This window comes from Anas platyrhynchos, chromosome 7 (genome assembly GCF_047663525.1).
Source record: "Anas platyrhynchos isolate ZD024472 breed Pekin duck chromosome 7, IASCAAS_PekinDuck_T2T, whole genome shotgun sequence".
NCBI lineage: Eukaryota > Metazoa > Chordata > Aves > Anseriformes > Anatidae > Anas > Anas platyrhynchos.
Window position 1 is genome coordinate 15,590,519 of NC_092593.1, and position 27,592 is coordinate 15,618,110.

The window sequence follows — 27,592 nt, forward strand, 5'->3', positions numbered from 1 at the left end:
GCTGAACAGGGCTGGCTGCTGGCACAAGCACGGAAACCTGCCCACACTGCCTCAAGACGAGGTGAGGTGCTGGAGCTGGATGCGGGGCTCCCCTTGCACAGAGCGCTCCTGCTCCTCCGCCACCATCCCCAGGGCAAAGCACAGTGCTCATTCCCAGCAGCAGTACTGATAAATGCTTGATTTATCTCCAAAAAGTGAGGTGGGCTCCTACACGTTTCTCATTTTCTTTCCCATAATTACTCGCTAAGCATGGCCTGCAGCACCTTGTGGATGCCAAGATGGAGAAGCCCCACATTTTCGAAGGTGAAGACTGTGGCTTCAACAACACATGAGAGTTTTATACAAATCAGGTTTACGTGAACATTTTTGAAGTCTGCAGGCTCTAGAAAAATGTTGTATTTTTGCTCTTTTCTTATGGTAGTAGGATATAACAGAACTAGGAAAAACCAGCTTCCTCAAGAAGTGATGACAAAAATGTAGCGTTACTTAAAGGTGCTCCTTTCTAAGTACTGGATAAATCACACACGTCCATCCTATAAGCTACACATGCAGCAGTGGGGTTCATGTTCCTTTTATTAGAGATCACTCGGAGTAAGCCACAATGCACTGACTTTGCTGCTGATGAATAATACGCTACTCTAAGACCTTACGCAATAAGAACTACTTACCACATTGCTATTAATTTATCTCAATTTTTATTATCTTTAGGATGCTCATCTTAATGACTCCTTTGAAATTGCCAAAGCTGGCTGAGAGCCAGCCACAGTGACACTCAAATTAAAAGAAAAGATCCCCGAAAGCTGAAACACAAAGCGATACTCATCAAAAACTAAAGCAAAATGTCAGTGTGTTTTAGATGTTGACATTTTAAGTAAACCATGACCTTCTCCCTCCAAAAACTTCAATCTAATTGTTATATAGAACAGGTTCCCCATTAAAACTTCAAAAGATAGAGTCATTAAAAACTCTAGAGAAAAATACCCAGCTCATCCAGCATAAGAACATCGCATTTAAAAACTTTCCATGCTTAAATAATATGATTTGGTGGGTCCTCCCACTACACTAGACTACGTACTGTTTTCTGAGGCTGTGCTTGCAGCAGCTGAATAATGATGCAGAGCCACAGAGAAAATAAATGCCTGCATGTGCACCAGGAGAGGACAGCAGTTATGAAGAAGTGGGTAGGCAGTCAGCAAGGTGTCACGAAGGGTGTCACAAAGGCTGCAATCGCACAGAGGTCCCAATGTAAGGCTGTTCACCAGGCATCAGCAAGATGAAATTTCAAGTGAGGGCATGCAACCTGACAACAAGCAGCAGAGCTCACCACTAAACAAACAAGTGGAGAGAAACTACGAGTTAAGCCACCTGGCCGTTCTTTCTCCCGATGCTGCTGTGTCACAAAACCAGCACCGAAGTCTCAAGACCTCTCTGAGCTCCAGATTCCCCACTAGGAGGTTCTCAAAAGCTTCTCAAGAATGTTTTTTTTTTTCTTTTGTAGGACAGAAATAGAAACACCACCTGCTTGTACCAGTGATGCAAGGTCCAGCTTACCCCGCTGAGCATGTGCAAGCACGTGTACATACATGCAGTGCAGAAACACGAGTTCTTTCGCTCTCATTTCAGGACATCTCTGCTGAGTCATGGTGAAACACGCAGAGATTTTAACTGGGGGACAGCAAGAAAATGAGACCAAGCTTTGCTAGGGAGCTCACCAGGAGGGCAGAAGGGAAAAATCCATCTGTCCTACTCTTAGGACTAAGAGGAGAGCATCACCCCATGACTCATCCTAAAGCTCTATCAACAGAGATTGGCATGATCCTACAAAAAAGGGATGTGATTGACTCAGCTGCGGTCAGCAGTGTCCAGGCAGACCAAAGCTGGAAGGCAGAATCTGCTCCCCCACTCCGTTCACCTCGGGGGGGACGGACTTCTTAAATGTCCACTCTTATTAGGAGCTCCGTAACAGGATGATGCCACGATTAAAGTATCACGGGACTGAGAAAACTTGGTTGTCTTTGATACAGTTACCAACCAGAGAAGAAAGATTGCCTGAAACAAAGCATTTAAACAACGGTCGTGACTATTCTGTGTGCTTTCCTTCACCTTCCTTGCATCACTGGGAAAGAAAAAAAGTCTGTGTTTTGGAAACAGTGCAACAGGCTACAGGAACCTCCCCGCTGCGCAACGCCAATATGTCCCAGACTCTTGCTAGCCTCACATGTAAGACACTTTTGACATTCTAGTCTTCTCTTTCAAAATTCCCGTTCCTATGTCACCCAGGCTTATGCTACTACAGAGGCTGTTTAATCCCATTACGGCCAGAACATCCTGAGCCAGCTGTGCAGCTCACGTAACTGGCTCGTAAGGAAACTGTGGCCAGGATGGAGAAACAGCTGAAAATTGATTGATCAACGTGGAATGGACGTGAGGATGAAGCAACTGTAGGCAGAGATCAAAACTAGGCAAAGAGGAGAAGTGGGAAACGCAAGGAAGAAGGTCTAAAGAAATGAAGTTGGATCATACTAAGTTTGATCAGCACCTTGAGCTATAGGCCCAGGTACACTGCATTTGGTAGACACTAATCACTGGCTTACAGATCTGCTCTCACGCCAGCACCCCGGTGAGCTAGCAATGCTGATCGAACGGTAACCCCACTAGACCATGCCACCAACATCAGCTTTTTTGCTCATCAAGTCTTACATTTACACAGCACTTTAGGCGTGAAGCACATACAATGAAAACATCTCTCCAACTACTTATAATTCAGTAGATACAGACTATTCAGAGGAAAAAGCTGGAGAAAATATCCCACAGCCTTTTTCTACTTTAACTGCAAGATTTGCTTTTTCAGTGAAATACCTCACACTTGAAGGCAGTGTGGCTTGGTGAAAACTTCACTATCACAGGAATTATTCAAAATATCAAAGGAGGGGTGGCAGAAAAACAGACCAAAAGACATCACTTGGAGGCTATGCATCATGGAAATGAGGCTGTAAAGCCCAGGAATCTAACTAGGATTGCTTGTGCTTTGAAAAACTGTTCGGCTGTATTTCTTGTTTCCAGAGGATAAAAATGTCATAACAAGAATTAGAGATTGTCAACAGCAAGAACAGCTAAAGGGAGATTTATTTATTTGTTTGAACAAGACAGAGACAGCACAAACAGACGTGTGTGGCCATCCTGAGACCCCAGCCTCAGAGGCAACAGGGGCTTTCAGTCTAGTCTCTGGCAGGAGATGCTCACCCCACGGAGTGCTGCACAGAAATGCCACCCCAACATAAGGCTCAGCTATGACCAGTGATGTGCTGCCTGTGGATACAAAATGTGTCATTATCTGGAATTAAGGGAGTCTAGTTTTCTGCAAATCTGCATCTTGGGCTCTGTAATGACTCATAGTGTAAGAGATATTTCCCACAGCTGGAACCACGTCTCAGGGGTCTGCCTTTGGATATATTCTCTGGCGTCTAGAGGAAAAAGCTCATCTGCAGTAATGCAGTTACTCTAGAGACCTCTACCAGTCTGTAAAATTTGGCTGCTACTGGACAACAGGTTAAAAAAGAGAGAAGAAAAGAACAGGGAAGGAAAAAAACATGCAGAAACAGCTTCATCATATATGCTTGTTTCCTATGGAAACAAGGCTAAAACCTAACACGCTACAAAATGAACATTCAGTTTAGTGCCAGCATAGAAGAGAACCCATTCAAGGTTCTGTTTCAGAGCATAAGATAACACAGAAACTCAAGCAGCAGAAAGTATTTGTCCTTCACAAGCAGAAGTCTCTAATAATTGCACACATCCGTTTTTCATGTTGTATTGTACTATGGGAGCACAACAGGGAGGGAAGAAAGAAGAGAGCAGATGTCACTGGATTTTGAACACACTGTTAGCACAGAGATAGCCCCAACACTGAAATGCTGCTAAAGAGCCAGACAAATTAATGACTTGTATTGGACTGATCTAGCTGGATGGTCTAAGACTTTTTTTTAATATCTTTCCTGTAAACAAGTCACACAGCGTGCTCCTCGCTGATCTGGTTGCCATATATGAACAATCCACAGAACACAAAAGAAGAGGGTAAAAATAAAATATACAGAGATATGTATAGCCAAGCTTGCCAAGTGTTGTCGTTTGCCTGCACATACAGTTCTTGGAGCTAGGAAGGAACAGGAAAAGATCAAAATGTCTTTGCATTGCCAAGCATCCACTCTCTCCTCTGCAGAGTGACTCCTCCTTTGATGTCAAGATGAACCAGCATCATTTAAAGTCAACCAGACACATCCTAACCCAGAAGAAAGAAATCACTTCCCAAGCTCCTCCTATGTCACTTGCTCTTAGTATCACGTAAAGCTCTGAATCATCCAACACATGTAACTTACTTTTATGGAGACAGCTTTGCAGAATAATTTATGTTCTTCAGCAAACACAACAAGCCATCTAAATTACCAGCAGGCAGTGAGATAATAACTTTACCAGGCAGATAATGAAGCTAAACACCAAAGTCTCAAGCATCTTTTATGTGAGCTAAAAGAAAAGTCTGCTAGGTGAAACCAATGGCAGAATATAAAGTATTAAAAGATCCTGTGTCTAATGCTGAGGACAGAGACTACTGCCCATTGCCTTGGGGCCCAACACAAGGCAGCTTTGCTTGTGGCTTCTTTACTCTGCCAGAGAGCAAACTCTGGATCTGCCACTAGACAGACAGGAATACCTTCAGTGTGGAATTGCTTTGCTGCAAGGGAAAGCTTGTCCAAGAACAGCAGCCCTTCAGTGCTCTGCCTGGGTTGCAGAATCCTCTGAAAGAAGTTATGGCCCTGAACAGTTTCCAACAAACCAAAAGAAAGGTTGCTCTTCGCTACGCTTAGCAGGGCAGTCATGACTTCCATTTTGCTTGTGACTAGACAATGCCACATCATCCTATTTTCCAAGCTTCACCAAACACCACTGAGTTGCAAGAGTAACGTTTTCCACTGTAAAATGTTGTAATGCTTCACTACAGTCAACTTGCCATCACAAATACTCCTACTTCATTATTAAAGACTCCCATAGGCAGGAGAGGAACAATCCTCCACTTGTTGGTCAAAACAACACAGCTTTCTTGTTCCTTTTTGTAATTTCAGATTCCTTCTTATTCAAGATTATGCTATCCTCCAGAAAGAGTTGAATTCCACCTATCTAACAAGCAGGAGTTATCCGAGTTATTGACTGACTACCCCATTTGATGACATTTCCTTGGGAAGTTAAAGGACACCATTCTGACACACAAATGCTGCCTATTGATTATGCAGGATTTTATTTTTGAATAGAAATTGTAATTCACATATGTGCCCAACTGTCCCTGAAGATTAAACTTTTCCTCAGCCAACCAAATTGTCAAAAGACACAGACTTCAGCTATTCTTAATCTATTCCTTAATTTTACCAAAGGACTATGCAGCTTTAACAGCTCAAGTTTTCACCTACTCATAAGAAACAAGGATCTGCACAAACCTCATTTCTTCACCCAGCAAAAGACAGGTTTTAAGAACAGTCCACCAACTCACCTGGTAACAGAGAAGTAATCCATAAGCCAACAATCTTTGCATTGCAGCCACTGAGAGCCGATAACTCAGAGCATGGATAGGTAGTCTGGGAGAGGGTTGTCCACTTAAACATCAGGGTGTAGGAGAACAGCAAGTGCTGCTTTGTAAGTGCATTTAATGTAACAAAAACAATCTCCTTTTCCCCAAGGTGGCTTTGAGACAAGTAACAGGTCCCTAGCCAGAGCCTGTTCTGAAACCCAAAGCCTGAGTTTCCATGTCATTGCCCAGGAAGGTGTCTTCCTATAGCAACTCTTCCTCACCAGCTCACGCTGCCCACGCACCGACGAAGCAGGTTTACCCCAAGCACAGCTGAAACAAAGCAAGGTGCTAAGGCATGCAGTGGGAGAGAACCAACAAAGCCTCCATTCAGACCACGTGCTTCCCGTCCTCTTTGGAGTGCTGGGAGCCCACCTGCTCTCACTCATGTGCAAACTCACACCTAAAGCCCAAACTGCAACGTCCCATCTGCCATTCCTGACCTTCCCCACCTAATGTTAAGCATGAGATTATTTCCAAGCACTTCTCATTCCCTCAGGAGGTCTGTGACATCACGAGGCAGTGAAGTCAAGTAAGCAATCACCAGCTGGGACTTCCTCTGTCCTCTGTGACATTAAGAGAGACCAGTGTGTTTGATTAGCACTTAGCCTCGGCTCAGGCAATTCAGAGAGCAGAATCAGATGTTCAGGCTCCTGGTGCGGTCACTGAAGGGAAATGGGTATCTCAGAAAGACAGCACTCTGTGTTCTCATGCCATAACAGGGGTTCACCTACGCCCCACTAATAGGAGATGTTTGGCATACAAAAATGCTGTCCCTCATCACCTTTAATTAACAATTTAGAGTATTCATCCAGGAAAATATAATATGTCCTGCTCAGTTAAAGAACACTGTAGTTTGCTGTACCCACCTCCCATGCTAGCACACTGCACTGCCAGGCTGGGCTGCAGAGTCTGCCACTCCCTCAGTGCAGTCCAACATCACAGGAGAAAAAAGCAGAATATGACACCAGAGTCCCGTGGTTAAGACGCTGTCCTGGAAGTGGGCTATCTAGATGCAAGGTCTCATTCCTAAGAACAGAACAACTGAATAGTCTGGAGCTCAGCCTAGGTTCACCCAGCTCTCCTCTCTAGGGATGTGGTTATTGCAATAGCACAGACTATTGAAAAATCAGGACTGAAGCATGCAGTTCTGGTGAATGATGGTAATAAACTAGCATGTGATGAGTCGTCTTCATTTTCTACAGGCAGCTCTCTCTCCACTCTTCTGTATTGCTATGGATATTTACATTACTTAATGAGATGCCAAGATAAAACCACTGAAAAGCATTACTGAATACTATTTTCTCTTCTCTGCCCTGCTTCAATTTATATTTGTCTCATCATTTTGCCAGTACAAATCTTCTTATTTGATCATCTCTTTAAAACCTTCTGAAACAATTTTAGAAGCCTGACTCAACTGGATGTTGAATTTTGACAAGCTTTTGAGAGAAAGATTTATGCTTAACAAGTGATCCAAAATGGTTGTCTCAAATATACTGATTTTGAAAAGAATTGGTCTGTAAAAAACAACCTAGATTTTCTCTAGACTTTTTAGTGTGTCTGTCCTATATCAGAGATGGTTTCTCCCTTGTTAGTAGTAGCAGAAGCAAATGGACAAATAGGGCTTGGTGTAAGCACTGACGATTTGCACCACATCTTGACACAGCTGCCAAACAAAATCAATCTCAAAGAACAAGTGTGTCATTAAAAGCAGCTCATAGCTCAGAGATTAGCAACTGTATGTAAGGAGGCAGCATGGCTGAGCAACCACAAGAGCATAACATCACCTAGAGCATCTGGTAGTGCACCAGTAGCGCTGTGTGGCTGTGTAGGATGGAAGCAACATCTCCCTGTGTTGTCCTGATTGAGACACATAAGGAAGCTTTTGAAATACCATTTTTACAGAGCTTTAAGATACCAATAGCCAAACAGACAAATCCAGGAATCCATAAATAAGTAAAATGGGTATCTTTTACTATTGTACATGCAAGGAGGAGGAAAACTGGAAAGGATATGACTTCAGCGAACGATAAGCTGCACACACACAGCATGCATTTCGATGGACTGCTGGGAGTCGTCAGGGCATAGGAACTGCATGCAGACTGATAAGAGCATCAAAAGAGGCTCTTACCATTAGCATTAAAGTAATTGGCTGTAGCACAGGGACGTGAACAGAAGATAATGATGGCAGTAGTTTGTTATATTCACTCATTGTTCTTCCTTCTCCTCCCGCAATTAGAGTGACTACACACATAATGCAATGCAAAACTATATTGACTGAATTTAGTCTACTAGCCTCAGCAGACAGTTTCTGTTTAGTATGTTGTCTTTCAACATGCAGCACAAAGCAATATCAGAAGCTTAAGACAGATAAACAGCATGAGCTCATTACAAAGATTCATGACTGATTATGCCATCAGCATCGAGCTCTGGTTTCACCAAAATAAAACATTTGTTTTCTAGCAAGAGAAGTGTAGCTATTTCTGTAGCAGAGTCCTGTTGAAGTACCCTGCTTATAAACATGGCCAGAAAATGTCAGGCCCGCTTAAATCCAGGATTGGATCAAGTCACTCAGGTTTAGCTGGAAGGACATATTCCTGTTATCTGGGACAGCTCCTGGGTTCTGTCAAGATGCAGAGGTGATGACAAAGTGGCTTGGCAACCATCTTGTCGGAGGCAACAACAACAGCGACAGAAGAGCACAGCTTAGGAACAAGAGAACAAACACACACCATTTCCACCATTGTGACCTTTTCCTCCCAAAGGGAGGGAAAGTGCTGTTATCAGGAAGATATTAGTAGGGACCTTGGAAAAAGAGCATTGCGTGGCTGGCTCGTGGAGATTGTCCTGTCCTCAGCTGAAGCGTACAGCGAGGAATTCCTTTAAAACAGCATAAGAGCTGAGCACCCAGAAAAAAGAGTGAAGGGTCTTCAGTTGAAGTCTTGCATTACAAAATAATTCTACAATTCCAAACAAAGCAAATGCAGAATGCATTGACTTTGATCTGCAACCAAACAAAGCATCAAAACCTATAAATAGTGCGTGGTTTATAACTGTAGGACTGTCACCAATTCTTCGTGTGAGTGACAGACATGCCCTTCATCTGCTTTTACAGCAAAGAATCGTTATATAGGCAGTCTGCTGAAGCTACCATCAAAGTTAAAAACAAATGGAAGCGCTGGGAACACTTAAGGATTACAACATTCGTCAGTTAGGCTTTCATTGACCTTGCAGCAAGGACTAGAGCTGGTGCTTTTTCTGGATTTCAAAGGAAAGTGTAAGTACCCTTATATGTAAGAGCCACCTCACTGCACTACTGCATGTTTTCCATGCTGGCAGCTCCAAGGTCCCATTTACCACATTCCTCACCCTTACAAAATGACAGATTATTAGGAAATAAAATCCAGTCATACATTGAAATTAAGAAAGCCAAAGGAATGACCTGCCCTAATTAGATCGTATGATCAGATTGATTTCAAAAGTGAAGGCTTTTTTTTTTTTTCCTTCCAGCTTGCCTGACTCACACATTCTTCAGCAGCCTCTGTTTTGCAAGTCAAAATGCTGTGGGTAAGATTTAGCCAGAATCAGTAATATTTAGCAAGGTGCTGTTTACTAGTTGTTCTCACCACTAACACAAATAAGGGAGCTACCGGCCACTAACAGCTGCAACACACAACTGAGGCCAGAGATAACTGAAGCCAGAGCACTCTCTTTCCAGATCCACCACTGACTGGAAGCATGAAAAAGTCCAAGTGCCAAGGCAGCATCATTAAGACAGCATCACTATGAGCTACCCAGTTTTGCTGCTTTAATACATTTCCACGTAGATTAACAGGGATAATGCTAGCTTGTCTTCCTGCTTGTCCCCCAAAAGTGGCATCTGTTTCCTTACTTTGTAAACAGAGGTTAAATTTTGCAACACGCACCCTCTCAGTTTACATATTACCCAGCAAGTACATAAATACACCCCACCCAGGCTTAAAAGAAAGAGAATAATTCCAAGCTTTAAAAACAGCTGGTTTTGTTGTAGTGAAAGATACTCCAAATGCCTAATTTAAATAGCTAGGGGAGCAGCATAGTCAAATCTGGGGAAATGGGGACAACCTTTCTCTTCTCCTCCATCACACTCAGTCATCATCTTCTTCATACATAAATACAGGTTTGCTTTGAACTCATCTCTGTTTCAGTCGCCAGTCTATTACCCACACTTCATGAATGCTCTGCTTTCTCCCTCTATCAATAAAGTCAAGGGCCAAGCTTTTAGGACCTCAGTATGAACAATTTACTTTCATTATTGCCATCAGTCTTCTGTGTGTTATCTGCTAAAATGTTGCCTATACCCACAAGCAGCCATCATAGGAGAAAAGAAACTTTCAGCAGCAACTAATCTGGGCTGAACAACTACAGGTGGCAAAGTTGAAAGCTTATTGCTCTCTAGGTAATTGCATCACATTCAACCACGCAAAATTGCGTATAGTAAAGAAAGGCAAGGCCTAGGAAACATCCTAATGCTGTTTCCTTCTCTCCTTTGTAGTTCCCTCCACCCTTTCTCTGGGAGAAAGGAAGACACGTTATGATTACAGTGCACAACCAGAGTAAGCGGTGAGCGTTTCTTGGGTTGGCCAAGGGGGAAGAGAAAGGGAAATCACACACCCACTGTGGCCTTCTGCCCCCATCTAGTGGTGCCTGCTCCAGAGGTAAAACCCATCAAACCAAGTCTTTTGGCTCAAGCAGGAATGCTTCACAGGTTTGGGGACAGAGGCCCTCAGGATGGCACACCTAGCAGACATGCTCAGAGATGTGCCAGAGACGGAGCTGGGTGAACGCGGAGGCCTTGTCCATCCACCCGACGTTCTCAGCTTGGGTGGTGACTGCTGGATAGAGCACCACGTTAACCTCAGTGACAATTGCCTCTGGGCCTAACAGAAGCAGCAAAGGTACATACATAAGTTCAGGTGTAACTGCTGTCACCTGTAGGCTTCTCTGCTAAGCTAAAACAGTTTACGCTCAGTACTGATTAAATATGTCAATTTTTATTACAGATGTTTCCAATATACCTCATTCCTGAGGTGCACAAAGAGCTATAAGACAAAAGGAGTACCACTTTCAACTTTGGCACAAAGAAAAAAATGGGAACAATTTTAACACAGTAGCGTGGCATTATACATTAAGGGTTCAGAGAAATACCTCTACATCACCTACAGTACCTTCTCCTCAAATTCTTATAGACTGAACAAAAAATAAGCAGATATAAGCATTGAGGGGAACAAGCGATCCACACAGAAATCCCTCTGATATCTTCACAGCAGCTTCTTCAGAAGTTATTTGATCACTAAAACAGAGACATTAACAGCGGTGTCTCTAGGGACACCACTCTGAGCACACAGCACGACTGGGAGCCCCGTCACAGTTCATGGAGTCACTGTATGAGAAACAAAGAAATCAGCCTACAAATAATTTCTGGATTTCAAAGGAAGTCCAGGTCTGCAAGCATGGAAAGGGGACTCTGCAGTACAGCCAGCTGTCTGTAGACATTAACCAGCAATTCCATGAGCAGAGGAAATAAACACGGCTTCCTATAGATTTACGGTTTGGTTCTCTGAAGCTTAATGAGGTTGGTAAGTCAAGATTTTTCTGCAGTTCGGATATATCCTCTTCTCTGAGGGTTCTCCAGAAATGACAGAGGTCAATCTTGCAGTGTTGTCACCTATCTCAATGGGCACTAATACCTGGCACGTCCTGTGTCTCACCTGCCTAAGTTCATGAAACTTCAACTGAAATTGCTGCTGCATCTCTGTCATATTTGGTTGAAACTGACTGGCAGGTTTGAAAATTATAGCAAGGAAGGAGGGAAGAGAGAAAGACTGTTTAAGCCTCATTTCCATTACAAGCCAGGCCAAAAATAGCACAAAATTAATCATATTAACATTATATACTTTAGATCACCTCCAGCTTTGTAAGCGGGGCCTGTGAATCCCAAGAGCATCCCTTAAGAATGCCCTAGAAATCTGTTGTGTTGCATTGCTTTCAATATCTTGTTTCATATATGCTAATTAGAATGGAGGCAATTAGAGCAAAATTAATTTACCCATCTGTATTTGTTGTTCGTGCTTCCCCCAAATGCTGAAGAAAATTGACAAATATTAAGTCAGCATGTCAAAGAGCTATTTCTAGCTTGTCATAAAAGGTGTGAAGAAATATATGGCATTTGACTGGTTTCTTCTGTACCCATTGAAGTTATGGCTTTAAGGATCAAGCTGTCAGAAAGGGTGACTGTCAGTGACCAGAAATGATAATTGTTTCAGGCAGCCCATGCCATGATGCTTAGATCGGTTTAATTAAGGCATATTGCCCAGACCAGCTGTAGATTTAAAAAAAAAAAAAACAAAAAACCTCCAACTGTTTAATAAAACCAAACAACTTGGAACTTCAAAAAAATTAAAAGTTAAGAACCAGATGTGTGAAGTGTTTACTGCAATTGTATTTCTGTGCCTGTAGGGATAGCCTGCTTGATGTGCCCTCTCTCACGAGATGGGAAGTCGGATGGATCAGCCACACGCTGCTCTGGAGAGATGAAGAAGGGAAGGAGCAGGGTGAATGAGGAGCTCGGGAACCTCCAGGTCACCCTCTCTTCCTGACAGAAAGCAGGCCTGCCTAACCTCTGCTCCAAATCTCTACTTCTTTCCTGGGACAAAATCAACAGAGATTTGTCAGTGACTGCAACCGGTTGCAGTGACTGCAGCCTAGCCCTCCAGATAAAAGCCAGAGGAAATGCTCGTTCCTGGGACAGCTCAGGTTCTAGGAGAGGCTTGCTGTATCACCACCAGTACTGATACACTTCCATTTTTTCCCAGGGTTTTGTTGTCTACCTATTTAATAGGCATATCTCCTCTGCTAGACATTGAGTAGAAGCAGACCCAGGAAAAAACACACCTACAAAACCTCACAAAATGCATCTTTTCATTTGACAGCAAATCCCTTATAGCTGCACTAGGATATACAGTCACTTTTCTCTCTTGTGCCTGACCCCATATTAGGGAAACACAGTCTCGATGCAGTTTGCTTCTGAGATTGTCATATGAGACAGTGTCAAAAGCCAAACTGCAAGATGCGGGGAGTTATTATTATTATCACTGTTATTATCATTTCTCTTACTGCTGTAGCAGAAGAGAAGTGTGCCTGGTTGGCTGCCATTTGTTCTCTGCAGAGCCACTCTGGCTGTTGTTCATCTCCCCGTCATGTCCCAGCTGCTTGCACACTGTGCTATTAATTCTAGCAGATTTTTCCAGGAAGCAAGGTAAAGCTTGATGGATCTACAATTCCCCCACACTTCTCTCTGCCTCCAGCCAACACCACCTCCCCCCCTTTTTATTTATTTTATTATTTTGGAAAGACAGCATTAGTTCTGATGCTTTCCGTTCTTCTAGTACCTCAGTGACCTCGCAAATAGAACCAGTGCGGTTAGGAGAGGGTTTCAGCTAGCACTCTAAGCATCCGAGCAGCCTTCTCCTGACAGCAAATGGGTCTCTTAAGAAAATGGCTCCTATCAACACTGAGATGTGCAGTGCCTTCTGCACCAGTTCTCAACCCGAAGACATGACAAATAGTTTTCTGGCAGTTTCATTGATCTCTTCTCTCATCACATGAGAGGGTCACCAAAGGTTTGAATGTAACACAGGGTCACGCAGTTGCTCCTGAAACAAAAACAACTCAAAAGTCAATAGCTTGGAATAAAAGCTTTGTTAACATCCCAATGGTGTGTACCTAGCTCTACCACTCTCACGAAAAGCACTGCAAATTCCCTAGCATGGATGAAACTACATCACTATGAGTACATTTAAAACATTTTATTTCTGTGCAGAAAACACAAGCCTCTCTGTAAAAGGCACTGCATGCTGTCACACAAGTGAGCACAAGCTAAGAGCCATGTTGATACAAACCATCATCATACTTCAAAATAAATATTTAACTGCTAGAAATCCCAGGTAAAAGCCAAGCCTAACAAGTCTCGAAGCCAAACATATTTAATGTATTTATTTAGGTGGAATGCTTTTTCTTTTTACCATGAGCAGAGACTCCCACAATTTCCTTAATGCTTCCATTTAAAATGGATATTTATGCACTGAGACTAATTTCAAGTATTTAAAAGAACAAAATACAATTTCTCAAACTGATTGCAAGGAGGTATTTGCAGAAAATTCACACCAAATCCTGCTGTCACAAGGACAGCAATTTGCCAACTGTGATATTTAGGAACTGCTCCTCCTCCAGCAGAGGAAGTTTAAAAATATTTATCTCCAAAAGTTCATGAAGTTCAGTTCAGCTCATCCATTCTAGAGTTTGTCTTAAGTAGTAGGAATTAGGAAAAGATGCAAATACAAATCTGTTTTTTGAAGAGTTATTCTGGGTTCACCTCTAACAACTTGGGCTGGCAGCAACCTAGCTAGTTTCCCTGGTAACCAGAGATACCTAAAAAACAACCTGAGCGTGAGGAAAAGTGCCTGGTGCGAGGTATTTGCACAAACAAGAAGCTGTTTTGAAAGACTTGTAAAAAGTGATTGAAGAGGAAATTTGGGAATTTTACGAAATCTGATGTTGCTCTGGCTCTTAGGCACCACTGCACTGATGAGCTATGGAAAGACATAGAGAAAGCCCAAGCCTGCAGTCAGCAGGTTTAAACTCCTTCCACAGTTCCCTTGGAAGCAAGGGATTTTCTCAAGTTCACAGACTGAAAAAAAGATGGGAGGCCACTGCCCCGAGCCACTGCACTGGGCTGTTATTGCCTTCTCCCTGACTGTGTTTTAGAGTACTTATTGGTGCCTGGTTCAGGACGGATGCTGTGCTCTGGTGTGAGTGCCTAAATGTGCCTCTTCATTAGGTATTTAAATAGAGAAAGCTCTGTAAGCATCTTCACAGCATGCAATTACTTGTCCGCATCAACCTGCAGCTTTCTGGGTACAAGGAGCCCAAGATGCCTAAATCTGGGCTTCTGATTCCACTCTGGGGAGCAAACAAATACTTAAGAACCCAAGCCTTTCAGCAGATTTCAAGGGCCTTTCCATCATACTTTTTTCTACCAGTATTTGGTGCCTAAAAATGCAACTGCACTAAAAATCTTCATTACAGGACCGATTCAGATATTTAATAGAGAGATTTCCATTAAGAATAGCTCTGTTATTCCAATATTTCCTTACTTATTTTACGTATTTGGGGGTTAAAATATTCCTATCCATCTTCCTAAGAATCTTAGTAATTAAAATACCAGAATCCACAACAAATACATTTGCCAGTTGCATCAGAAAGTCAACAAAGTGAGCTAGATACCATCCAAAGCCTGTAAGTTTTGTTGTGTAGACCGTACTTTGCTTCTGATTGAAATTGCTCCATTCATCTGAAAAAGGCCTTCTTAAGTAGGTAGTTTTAGGTGAAGGTCCCAAAGGTCAGCCTACTTTGGCAGAGACTATTATAGAAAGGACAATTAAGGTATACTTACATCCATGTGCAACCATTAACAGACAGAGCCAAAAACAGGAGCTCTAAATTGGGAAATGGCACCTACGGCATTCAGCCGAGTTCCAAATTTCCATCTCCACTGCAGCGTATCACTCCTTCGGGAAAACTAATGAACCACAGAAATAGTAAAGGGTGGGAAATTTCAACAGGAAATATTCGGCTCTGTGGGGTAGCCCCATTTCCTACAAAAGCAATGGAAAGATTCCTAATGACTTCAGGAGAGGGCCAGATGACATTTGCATAACGCATCAGTGTAAATCTGAAGTAACTCTTCTGCTGTTTACTTCTTAAGCCCATGCAGGATGCATACTGGCTTGAGAGGGAAATCTATTGCACAGCATCTGCAATAAGAACTCTAACATCTGCCTGTATCCTATACAAAAACATTCAGACCAGACCCGACAAACATAGAAAATCTGGTGTCTGACCCTTTTGATCTATATACCAGAAACTCCTGACACCACAGACGTCCACCAGTTTTATCTAGCTTAGTCTCTATTTATTTCCTCATGTATCTTTCTTTCACTCTAACAAAGGTCACTAAGACATACAACGCTGATAAGTATCATTCAGAATTTCATTTTTGACACAGGAGATAGGAAGAAAAAAAAATAACAGGCTCTTAATAATGCAGTTTCTACTAATTAGCTTGTTATCAACTTCTCACACAAGCTCAATAATGGACAAGCCATCCTACAAACCTGGGGGAATTACAGACACTTCCCTATCCCTCCACAGCCAGCAGGGAGGTGCTGCCAGGTGAAATTTAGCTTTTGATTTTGCATTTGCAGTACTGTTGCCTGCTGACAGAGGCAGCGATATCGTGGTGGTGATACACAAATACCTGAGGGTGGAATGGCAAAGTCGCCAGCAATGAAGAAAATAATTTCAAATCACATTCAGAAATTCTAGAGAAAGCTGCCACCTCACCTCTTACCAATCCATAGTGCTCCTGGATAACAAACATGGAAAATAAATTTGGAAAACAAAATGCAAACATGGAAAATAAAGTGAAATGAGGACAAGGAACTCGGTCAGTGTCATGGCCACAGCCAGAAGCGCCTCACACAATTTCCCTCCTTGTTCTCTGCAAAGCAAATCTAATGAGAGGAGGGTACACGGACTTCATGCAACGCCGATGACGTTTATCAAAACATCCTCTAGGAACTTCCAGGCAGCAAAAGGTGGGTTACCAAAATTCGTCTAATTTCTCTGGAAAAAGTTACTGCTACCTCAAGTATTAAATGAAGAGCACTGATAGGAGATGGAAGCATTGCACAGCATGCTCAGAATGAGTGTAGGCTTTGCAACTTCTTTCACAATGTGAAGATTAATTGAAGAAGGAAATATTTAACAGAGCCAAAACACACACAAAAACGTAGAGTAGAAACAGCCAAGTCAAATGCAAAACAAAAGCAAACTTGACACACAGAGAAAGAAGCAACAGATTTACAAGAATATTTTTGTTTACCTCGACATAAATAGTTTTAAAAGCTACTTTAATTTCTAAACACTCAAACATTATTTCATATCTAAAAGGATTGCTCTTTAGACACACACTTTCATGTTTCACGTGATTTGTAAAAGCTAAACAAGTTAATGAAAGGTAAACAGTTTCACTTGCAGCTTTCAAGCACATGTTTAGAGGCTCTCATTGAGCCTCTGGTATTATTTCATTAGTACAACGTAGCTGACTGAAAAATAGGTGTTTGATGCTGCAGCACTCTGACTGCCTTTTGCAAGCTGCCAACGTTTTAGATCCTTTAAAATTCATGCTTTACTAAGCTAAACAGGATCGCTCCCACCACTGCTAAAGCATCATAAGATAAAATGGACTCTTTTCCTAAGCACAGCAGAACTTCATATTTTCACTAGTAGAAAAGTAGTTTTACAGGTTCCCTCATCTTGCAGATAGGGATGCCTGAGGAATGTTGCACTGAATGTAAGACAGACAGCAAAAGAGCCAGTGTCTCCCATGTCCCCATCCACTGTAAGCCACAGTTCCTCTTTCCAGGCATTAAACCATGAGCATTTAAATAAAACCCTTGGTGACATCCCTATTCCAATGGACTCTACCCACCATCTAATGGGCAACAGAAACAAATCCAACAATGCAAAACTGGGGTGGCTGGAAGGATCAGGAAGACACACTGGGGTAAGAAGGACAACCAGAGAAAATTGTCACTGCAAATAGATAAGGAGATGTCTCAACCAAAAATATCTGATTACAGGGAAGGAGTCAGAGCTACAGGAAGCAACAACAACAAAAAATAGTGATGGGCCACAGCAAAGGCACTCCCTTCTCTGTGTATGCAGCAATACCTTGGCAAAAAGACAAGCTGGAAGAACCGACCATGCTCTTGGAGGGAGGGATGGTAAAAACAGCTCAGAAATAAGGCAAAAAGTTAACTGAATCAAGAGCGCGAGTGGTGGCAACTCCGTCAAGAAAACAACATGAGATCCATCAGTGGAAAGACAGGCAGTGGTCATCGGTCACAGCTGAAAAGCTTTTGCCAGTCTGTGAAGCTCGCTTCACAGCAGCAGTGACCTGGCTCGCTGAAGGAGGCAGCTTGAGCAGCCGATCACCACCGTGCTGGAAAGAGCAAGACACCCAGAGTGGCACAGTTTTTTGGGGGGTTATCCCAGGGACTAGCCAGCCCTTCGCCACCTCTGGGAGCTGCACCTTCACCAGGCATGGGGAGCTGAAGTCGGAACCAGCTGTTTGCTTTAGCCCACTTCCAAGTGTCTCCTGCCGAAGAGAGAACTCACGTGTGGGCTGCTGTGATGCTCAGACAGACCCCAACCACAGAGGGAATATCCAGGGAGCACCACCCGAGAGGGCTGTGATACATGGCAGGCACTCAGCCACCTAAGCAATGGCCTTTCTTTCCTAATTACACTTTTTTGCCAAGATGTGATTACTTTGCCTGCTTTGCCTTGTGCTTGACAGACTGCTGATCTCCCCATTACCGCCCTGTGTGCTGACCTGGCAGGGAGCAGCCCTTCCTGGCATGTAGGTATATATGGGTATTTTTATTCAAGGCTCTAATAGACTAGATAGGCTTCACTGAATCAGCAAAACTACTCATGTGATTTCCTACTTCTATAACTACTTTATATCTGGGTATAAAAATCCATATAGCCCTTCCTCCCACACCTACACAAAGGATTTCAGTTCAGCTCTGCGGGGAATAGAGACTCTAAGTGCATGCTATGAGCGTTATCCAAAACCCTCTGAAGTCAGTGAACTATTAAGTGAAGCAGTCGCTGCTACAGGACCTGAGTACTTACCTATTAACTACCTGAAATGAACCAAGTGCCTGAATGCAGGGTTGCTCTATGCCCAGATTAATACCAGAATGAGCTGCTGCAACACATACAGTAAGAGCCAGCCAGAAAAAGTAATTTAGTCTGTTGAGAATTTGCATTTAAGCAGTTCCTCTAGGACAGCCCCTGAACCAAAGGAACTCCATCACCCTCTGCACTGTCTGCAGTCATGGGTCACGACCGGAGTTATAGAACTTCATATACTTCCATGACAAATTGATCCAATAATGCTACAGGGCAAGAAGGGATTTCTACTGTGGACAAAGTCTCTCTGAGATGAGACACACTTGGAGCTCTCAGCTGCATGGACTTGCTCCAGCTAGAAAGCAGCCCTATCAACACCGCACTGTCCCAAAGGAGGGCTCACTTTTGCACTTATGCAGAAGGTGCATCTGGTGCCAGAGAAAGAAAAAAAGAAAAAAAAAGTGCAGACATTTGAGCTTTAGAACAAAAATGAAAGGTTCTCCCTTTAGAAAAGCACTTACAAAAAGCTCAAACTTAACACTTGCTTTTTGTCACCCTGCAAGGGGATATGGAGTTCAAATGTATTGAAGCTCCAGGGAGGTATCTAAAGCATTGATTTTCTTTCTGCATCTGCATTTTGCATGAGTGGTGCTGGTTTGCTGCAACTGCTAGGAAATTCCCTCTCTAAATTTGGTAGCTGACAGTATAAGCATCCCAGAGGCCCTTTGCTTACTGGCCTCTCCCCACACATCTTAGGTTGCTGACTCTTCAGGGCTGCTCTAGTTTGACTCATTTGCCTCACAAAGACCAAGCAGTGAAGTCTTACTCAGAGTCCACTTTAACCTCTGCCATGGACTAGCAGGCTTCTATAAAAAAATAAGTGGGCAGATCAATAAAAGCAGGCACAGTGGAGAATTAGGGGAAAAATAACTGCAAATAAAAGAGAACCATAATTGTAGCCTGTACAGAATCACAGATCTTCCTTGGTGGTGTCCCTCTAGGGGTTCTTCAGCACGACAGCAGGAAAAGCCTGAATCCTGCACTCCAAAGCCCTGGACAAGAGGATTGGTGTGTGATAGCTTCCCAGTTCCTGAAATGGAGCAGATGTCTCAGATTTTCAAAGGGATTTCCTCTCACTATTTATCCTGTGCCACTGGAGACTGTCCCTGGGGTCGGGGCCAGAGGTGTTTCAGGTATTCCCTCTCCATCACCTGCTGCCCGCTCCCCCCAGCTGTGAACAGCTATTTTATGCTCCCAGCTCCAGATAAGACCACCGGCAGGCACATCCACAGGGACTGGTTTGCACAGTACCAAATCTGAAAAGCACATTTATCTTTGCTACCTTGCCAGTTCTTGAGGTCACACTTTATTAATACAGATGATAAAGCCAGGAACAAAATAGACACCGTGCCCAACCTTGCCTGCAAAACAAAAGCACTATGCCCCAAACCAGCCTTTGCTGGAATTTCCACTGCAGGTGTGTGGCAACCTGGGGATGTTTGATTATCCCACACTTAGGGGTTTTAAAGCATGTGGGAGCCAGCGTTGAACCCGGATGGTACCAGTTCCTCCTGCAATCACTCTGTTAGCGGCGTGCCTACAGAAAAGCAAGCCTGAACCTCCTGGACAGTTTAAAACATTTATCAAGCAGCTCGAGTGAAGCAGGGCTGGCGCGGGGAGTGTTCCCGGCAGAGCAGGGTGAGGAGGCACAGGTCTGGGGCTGTACTTTCAAATTCTCTGTGCTGGGCGCGATTGCAGGAGCTGTGCCGATGGCTGCGCGCAGATAAGTTCGGAAAGCTTCGCTCTTCTGGGCCCCTCGCCTCTCCTTAAAGGGGAATCCCAGCTCTTTTGCTCTAAACCTTCCCACCTGCTGGCAGGCTGCTCCTCACCAGAGGGCACGCATTTCCTAGGATACATAATTTCCCAGATATTCCTGATAGTGGTAACTGCCTGTCTAGGATGCGGGTAGATCACTCTCAGATCCCGGAGCTATACGCAGCAGATATACAGCATGATAGGAAACGGGAGTACAAACACGCACAGTGTGACAGCTCCCACCCTGAGATGTAATGGGGTGGGACATAATCTGAGCAGGCTTTAGGGTCAGCCCCATGAACGGCAGGCCCCTCTGTGCTGGCGTCTGGCGACCGACCTGCTCCCCTGAGCTGAGGCCTGAAGGCCTTGCCCCTGCTGCTGCTGCTCCAGCCCTCACCATGGCAGCACGAACACCACAGCCTTTGCCCCATATTCATGTTTGCACCGAAACCCTGAAGCCCACCCTGCTGGGTACCGTTCGAGGTGGGGAAGGGAGAGGGACTTTTCCCCAAAAATTCGTTTGAGCAGAGCGATGCAAGCCCGTAGTCTGAGTTAACTTTAGACTTCCAGTGGAAGAGCTGCTGGCAGCATGCCCAGATTCCTTGGCCTGCTGCCTGCTGAGTCCTCAGAGACTATTTTTATCATTATTTATTTATTACATTTAACTATCTTGGGGCTGGACCGCAGACAGGCGGAATCTAAAAATGCAGACGCTCAACGGAAAGCTAGCTGGGAGGTAGGGGGGAGGTTAATTATAATATCTGGTCCTGTCCCACTGAGGAGCAAAAAAAAAAAACAAAAAAAACTTCTAAGAGAGTTTGTGGCTTAACAGGCTTAAATTCTTGCAATTCTTTTAGGCACCACATTGCCTAGAAAGAAAAGGTGCTGGCTCACCTGGCAGGTACACGTGCCATTCCCATACAGTCTGGCAGACTGGGCAACAGCTTGTGAATTCAGAGAAAGGTCACGGACTAGCAGGAGCAAGAAAACGATGCCATGGAAGCTGACAACCCATCGCAGCAATACAGAATAGGAGGCCACTTGTGAAGAGTGACTTGAAGCAGTAACTGGTGCTCCAGTGCCGACCAGTCCTACCTGCTGGGACCCTCCCCAAGAAAGGCACTCTGCAGCTTCTTTGTCTGCCTGCGAAACACCAAACTCTCCCACACAGGCTGCTTGTCTTGCTTTTGCTGCAAGATACCTAGTGTTTTGCTACTGCCTCAGAGGTTTGCCTTACAGACCCAAGGGTAATTCCTCTCAGTCCTTCCCAGTCTGAGCTGGAACCAAGCCAGAGAGACCATATATCCCATTATAAAGCCCAAACCACACTCTGCTATTCGGAGAATGCAAAGCCAGCCAAAGCCACAAACAAAACGGATTGTTCCAAAATGCATTTCCAGATGGATCGCGATGAATGAAACTCAGAACACCTACAAAGAGATTTCCATCTTCAAAAGGAATTTGTGATCTCCCTGAATACCAGGCCTGGGAACAGGAAACTAAGGCAAATGAGACTAATTCTTTCTACAACAGAAATACTTCACACTCAAACGAATGCTTTCCACCCACAGACCATAAAGCATTTATTTATTTATTTATTTATTTTATAAAAGCAAGCACTACTCTGGTTTCACATAGAATAGCAGAAGCAAGGCTTGTAAACCACTTGTCCAGAGTCAGGCAATACAATATGGTATTGTCAGCTCTTTGACCTTGCTTTTCTAGTGCTTACCTTGCCCTATTGTGCTGTCTGGACAATGTGTTGGTAGACAACAGGCTTTCTATTCCAGCAGAGCCCTGTAAATCACAACCACCAATCTGCCCGCATCATGCCTGGGTTTAACTGAATCAGGAGCTGGTGGCTGTTGCCAGCACAACACTGATGCAGGAAACCTCATCCTATTTGCACAGTACCAGCAGGAGCCTTGCAAGCATGACACAGCATACTGCCATGCAGAAAGCAGAGCTTCACTGCTGCTGCAGGGGACAGCGTGGGTCACAGTAGCCCACATAGCTCACAGGACCAGCACACCCCCTTCATTTCAGTGGGATACCCCCTTGGTGGGATGTTTCCCTTGGTTTCAGTGGGATTTCTGGATGCAGGAGGACTCACAGGTATTATGATGTCTCAACATGCTCTGAAAAAGTTGGGCTGTGTGTGGAATCTGACAAATTTGAGGTCTCCCCCTTTTGCGCACCTAAGACATCTATCCAGGCCTGGAATTTCGGGGTCTCCTTAGGCAGGTCTAAATCATAGCCCAAAACACGATGATGCTATCAGCATAAGATGTTAGCAGTACCTTACAGACTATATACATGAATCCTGCTAAATACAGCTTTTGTTTGTAGTCCAAGCCTCAGAACCAATCAAACATTAAACACAAAATCTTCCTTTCTCCCAGTTAGAAGAATACTTTAGCTAGCAAGGCCATTTCAGTGAGATGTGCACACATTTCAAAATGTAAACATAGCAGGGCAGGAAAACAAAAAGGTCTGTTTGACTGCTAATGAATCACCCTCACTGAAAGTTTCCTTTGGGGCATGCTGCCATCTGAGTCACTTAGCTCAGCATGCTTTTTAGGTAGGCTTTTCTCCTGGCTTCATTCACCTGACTTACATCTCTCCAGCTTATAGGGATATACATCTCTACCCGACATGCTCTTGTAATGCTATATATAGTCAGCCGGGCAATGGATGAATGTTCAGCTATATTTTAGGCCTGCTGCAATCACAGTGACAAAAGCTTCCTCTAAAACAGCATTTTTCTTTCATGAGTAACCTTGAGATAGTCAGAACGGGGCTTGTATACCACTCCTCATCTTCAGAAGAATTTTGCTAAACATTAACTAGCTGCTCCTCGTATCACTTGTGGTGTGGTCCCTATAAACATGCATTAATTTCCTCATCGGTTTAACAAAGATGATATTGATAAATTGCGTTGCTAGAGATGAGAGATTAAAAACATCTCCCAAGCATGACTTGGGCCCCACAGGCTGTCAGCCCTGAGATCTGGACAGTTGGTTACCAGCAGATGTGCTGACTGCTTTCTCCTCTTTTACTCCAATGAGGTCCAGCTCAGGGCACATTTATTGGATGCATTAAACCAGAAATAAGCCCTTCAAGAGCTGTGCTCTGGCCTGTTTCACCCGTACTGAACTCACACACAATTTCACCCCACAAGCACTCATCAGCTTGCTACATGCCCTGCCTTCCCCTGCACCGTTTACAAGTGTCCTCTTCCCTTCCCCTTCCCCAGGTAATTTCAAATCCTGTCAGTTCCCAGCTTTGGGCATCCATGTGCCACAAAAATAACTCTGTTGCCACAACAAATGCTTCTTTCGGTAGCTGTGCCTGGCTATAAAGGATCATACCATGCATTAAACCAAGCCAGAAGATTTCTCTTCTGCTAAGGAGCAATTGCATCTGGTACAGCATACCCACAATCAGCACTTCCTCCAGCAACCCCGCTCAGTGTTCCCTGCAGTAATGAACAAAGTTTTTACTCCTTCAGTCCTCAGCATCTCTCCATCTAGCCCTGTCAGCCTACACATTTCCCTTGTGGAAGAAGCTCTGAAAAGTAAAGCATTCCTTCAATAAAAGCATAACCATATGCAACATCAAAAGATGTCCAACATTAGGATATGCTTATAACATAAAACCCCATCCCCTAGGAAGACCACTTCACTTAACTGATGACCTGTGCCACTGCAAAAGGCACACAGAGACAAGTAGGATTGTGCACCGTGCTCTGCTTTGCTTGATGAAGATAAGATCGCCTGATGAGCAGACCCTGTAAAACATCCTGCAAAGGGAAACTGAAATGCACCCACTCAGCTGCTGAGCCTGCTTCAACAGCAGAGCCACACTAACATCCCGCGGGATGGTGGGACACACCAGCTTCTTCCATCCTTCCATTCCTCACGGCTGTCTGCCTCCAGCCATTCTGCGTGGGCACCACACCATCCCCACGTGGTGGGAAGCTGTGACCCGCAGACTTAGTTGAGCCTGGAAGGAGTGGTGGTGGTAATGTGGAGGCAGGACAAAGGAGCCTGGCAGCAGTTTGCATTGGATCGATGCGGACCCTCCAAAGATAAAACTTGCTAGCAAAGTCTGCTATGTTTACAGCTACACAGCAGCTGGTTCCTTTAAAACAGAGAAGCTCAGGAACAAAACAGGAGGCAGACCTACCAGTGAGTTGTTTGGTGAAAGTTTCCTACAATTTTTCTATTGTCAGTCCCAGCTGAGAACTGTTTGTTATGGACAAGCCGCACGTGAAAGAGGGGACCAACATGTACACACCAAAAAACTTAAGTAAAGCGTTATCCCCTATGTAAGATACATGGCAAGATATTCTGGGTCTCACCTTCAGAGTCTGTCTTTACTTCTTTCAACCCCTTGTTCTCTCCTCCCCCTCTTCTTTGCAGTCCCCTTCAGCCACTTTTAAGCAACCATTACCTACCAGCCTGTTGCCATATATCCACTTCCAAGGCAGCAGCAGAGCCTGGGCGAACTTGGAGCATTTGGTGCCCCATCTCTTTGCTACAGCCGAGGCTCTGTGCTTCACTGCATCCTACACAGCACACTCCCAGACTGCTAATTCAGCTAGCTCATGATATTTTGCTCAGCAGGCACCAAATAACACTTCACAATTCATTTTAATTGCAAGTTCTTTGTAATGTTTTCTTTGTTCAAGAGAGAGGAGAAAATTTAAGAAGTGGTTGGTCTGGCCTATGTAACAATACTGGTACAGATCTAAAGCAATCCTTGCTTTCAAAATAACAACAAATTTACACCAAAAAATAACAACCGCAAGTGATGTCTCACAGCTGCCTCTCCTCATCTCCAGGCCCCATCCCACTGATCTTCCTGGTTTTATTTCCAGCCTTCTGTCCCCACCACCTCCCTAGGGGCCCACAAGACACCTCCGTCACCTTGCCTGCTCTCTCCTCACACACAGGCTCTCCTTCACAGTCCATTTTCAGTCCAACCCTCCCCAAGGTCCTGCAGGCTAACTCCCCAGATCCCATAGAACAGCCCACCTTCTCTCAACACCACGCTGCCAACACCATTCTCTTGCCGTGGCTGGCGCAAAAGGCATGTGGAGAAGCAAAGAAAACAGGCAGGCAGGACTGCGAGCACAGAATTCAATAAAGAAGCTGTAACCTGTTCAACAAAGAAGCTGGAACCCAACCGTTAGCATCCCTCGGTGCTTGCCTTTCATCTGCACAACACAGACCATGCCCTTCCTCTTCAGGCCAACACACAAAGCATTTTTACAAGGAGCTTTTTCACTTTTGCTCTCTGAGCATTCAAATTCAAAGCTGTATTCCCATTTGGAATATTTATATGTTTTAACAAAACCTGACAGACACCTAGCCTCTGAGTATACTCTATCTTTCCTTCCCAGCACAAGTGTGCTGTTCAGAGTCTAGCCAAAGGCTCTGTGAGGATCCTTTCTGCATTACCACACCTGTTTGCACTGCTGATCACATAAGTAATCGGCCTGCTGGGGTACGTGCAATTGGTCAGGCAGCTTATGCCTATTCAAGAGCAGCTACCTCTGAAAGCTTGACCAAATAAAGAAATCCACAGGACTGTTATTTATTCTGTAGAAGTGACTTGAGGCACGAGGAAGCTCTCACACTGCTTGGTCAATGAAAAATGTGGTTTAGGGTGATTTTAGAAACCTAATCACACAAGACCCACTTAGGAGCCTGTACCTAACTCAGCTTCCAGATGCCTGAGGTATCCCATGTTGAGTGCCTAGGCACTACATGAAAGAGCAGTCAGGGACACTGACAGATTAATCAATTCAAGATGATCACTTCTTCAGACCATATCCTCCTCCCCAGATATTGAGACTGGAAAGGACCTCAGGAAACCATAAGCATTTCTTTTGTGCTGTAAAACTATCTGGGTCAAGCCTGCTATCCCATGGGTTCACTGTGACAAGTATCAAACACTCCATGTGTACCAAAACCCACTCTGATGTGGTACAATGTCCCCACTATGATCGAGACAGAGCCCATCCAGGAGGATCAGATCACTGTTCTCACCACGCTCCTTGAGCACCCCAGCTTTGAGGGGGTTCTGCCTGCTCAAGGGGCTGGTCAAACCTTGATCAAACCTGAACACAAACCTTGGATCAGGCCCGAAATCATGAACATACAGCTGTGCATGCAACAGCCCCAGAAACACTGTGAACAAGAAGCAGTTCAGGGCACAGTTACGGAAAGAGGTGCCAGCCCAGCATCCTCGGCCACTGCTGACAATGCGTTATTGTTCCCCTATAATGCAGTTTTGTTTAGGGCCCTCTTTGGAAATTCCATGACGACATGCATGCAAAGTGCCAGGGTGGATGCATGTGCTCCTCTGGTATTGTTTTCACCGTGGTTAATATTCCACCCACCAAGACCTCCCAAACAACTGTCTGCTCCATATGTTCACGACTTCATAGAGCAGGGATATACAGTCCTGTCTATACACAGTTTCTGTCTGCCTGTCCCCATTGCTCCCAAAAGTCACCGGGTGCATCTGGCAGTTGCTTTTCAGTTTTGGAGCTGGCCTTGAGGGCAGCCACAGTGATGGGGCCTGCACACCCTTGTGAGCTCCCCACCTTTAATCACCTAAGCCACTGGTCCTGAGGACATAAAATCATGACTTGATTCACACTTCTGTTAAAGAAACAACAGAAAAAAAAGTGCAAGTTCTCAGCACAAGAGGGTTAGGTAATACACAAATAACTTGTGTATTACCACTAGCTAAATAAAATCCTCCCCATCTCCTCAGCAGAGCAGCACTTGACCCGCATTATCTAGAAAGCACCAGCTTGCCTGTTGTCCTGTGCAGGCAAGTTCTACTTAGAAAGAAACACTGGCCCACACTTGAGCTGTCTCCACGATCTGTGGAGCAGAAGAAAAAGGCTCCCAAGGCAGCACCATTAGCCCAGTGTGCCATCCTCAGTGGAGGGGTCCTCTGAGGTAATTTTTCTTTTGGAGGGACTAATGCCAACCTTTTCCTTCTTGCCCACAGCATTCACTCAAGAGTAAAGCTGATTATTCCACACTCCTGCCAAAGAGCAATCCTGCCCTGTGAAAAAACTACTTCCACCTAAAAAATGTTTCATAAACTACCAGCTCCCTATTAAGAGACATATTAGGAGTCACTGTGCAGATATCACTTGTAAGGCATTCAGAAAACAAACCTGCATGTGTGGTCCATGTTGCAAGGTGCTCTGCTGCAATAAGGAAAGCCATACAAGGAGGCCTACACCAAAACACCCTGATCAAATTAATGTGCTCCACCTGTGCTCCTGTACCCTCCTCCCACTGTCAGCAGCTGGAGAGGTCTCTTCTAGTA

At 44.3% G+C, this 27,592-nt stretch overlaps 1 protein-coding gene across 4 annotated transcripts in view; it reads right to left on the reverse strand.

Moving 5' to 3' along the window:
- Nucleotides 1-27,592, reverse strand: part of ADCY5 (adenylate cyclase 5) — a 213,962-nt gene that overhangs the window by 171,141 nt on the left and 15,229 nt on the right. Inside the window, exon 1 of one of the 4 annotated variants that reach the window (XM_072040775.1) lies at nucleotides 27,438-27,474. The exons of 2 other annotated variants lie outside the window; for them this stretch is intronic. In XM_072040775.1, the coding sequence (XP_071896876.1) occupies nucleotides 27,438-27,443 (6 nt within the window). In that variant the 5' untranslated portion in view covers nucleotides 27,444-27,474. Of the gene's footprint in view, nucleotides 1-5,539; nucleotides 5,597-27,437; nucleotides 27,475-27,592 lie in introns of those variants that run through there. One more of the 4 variants, XM_038181941.2, reaches the window with a different exon arrangement.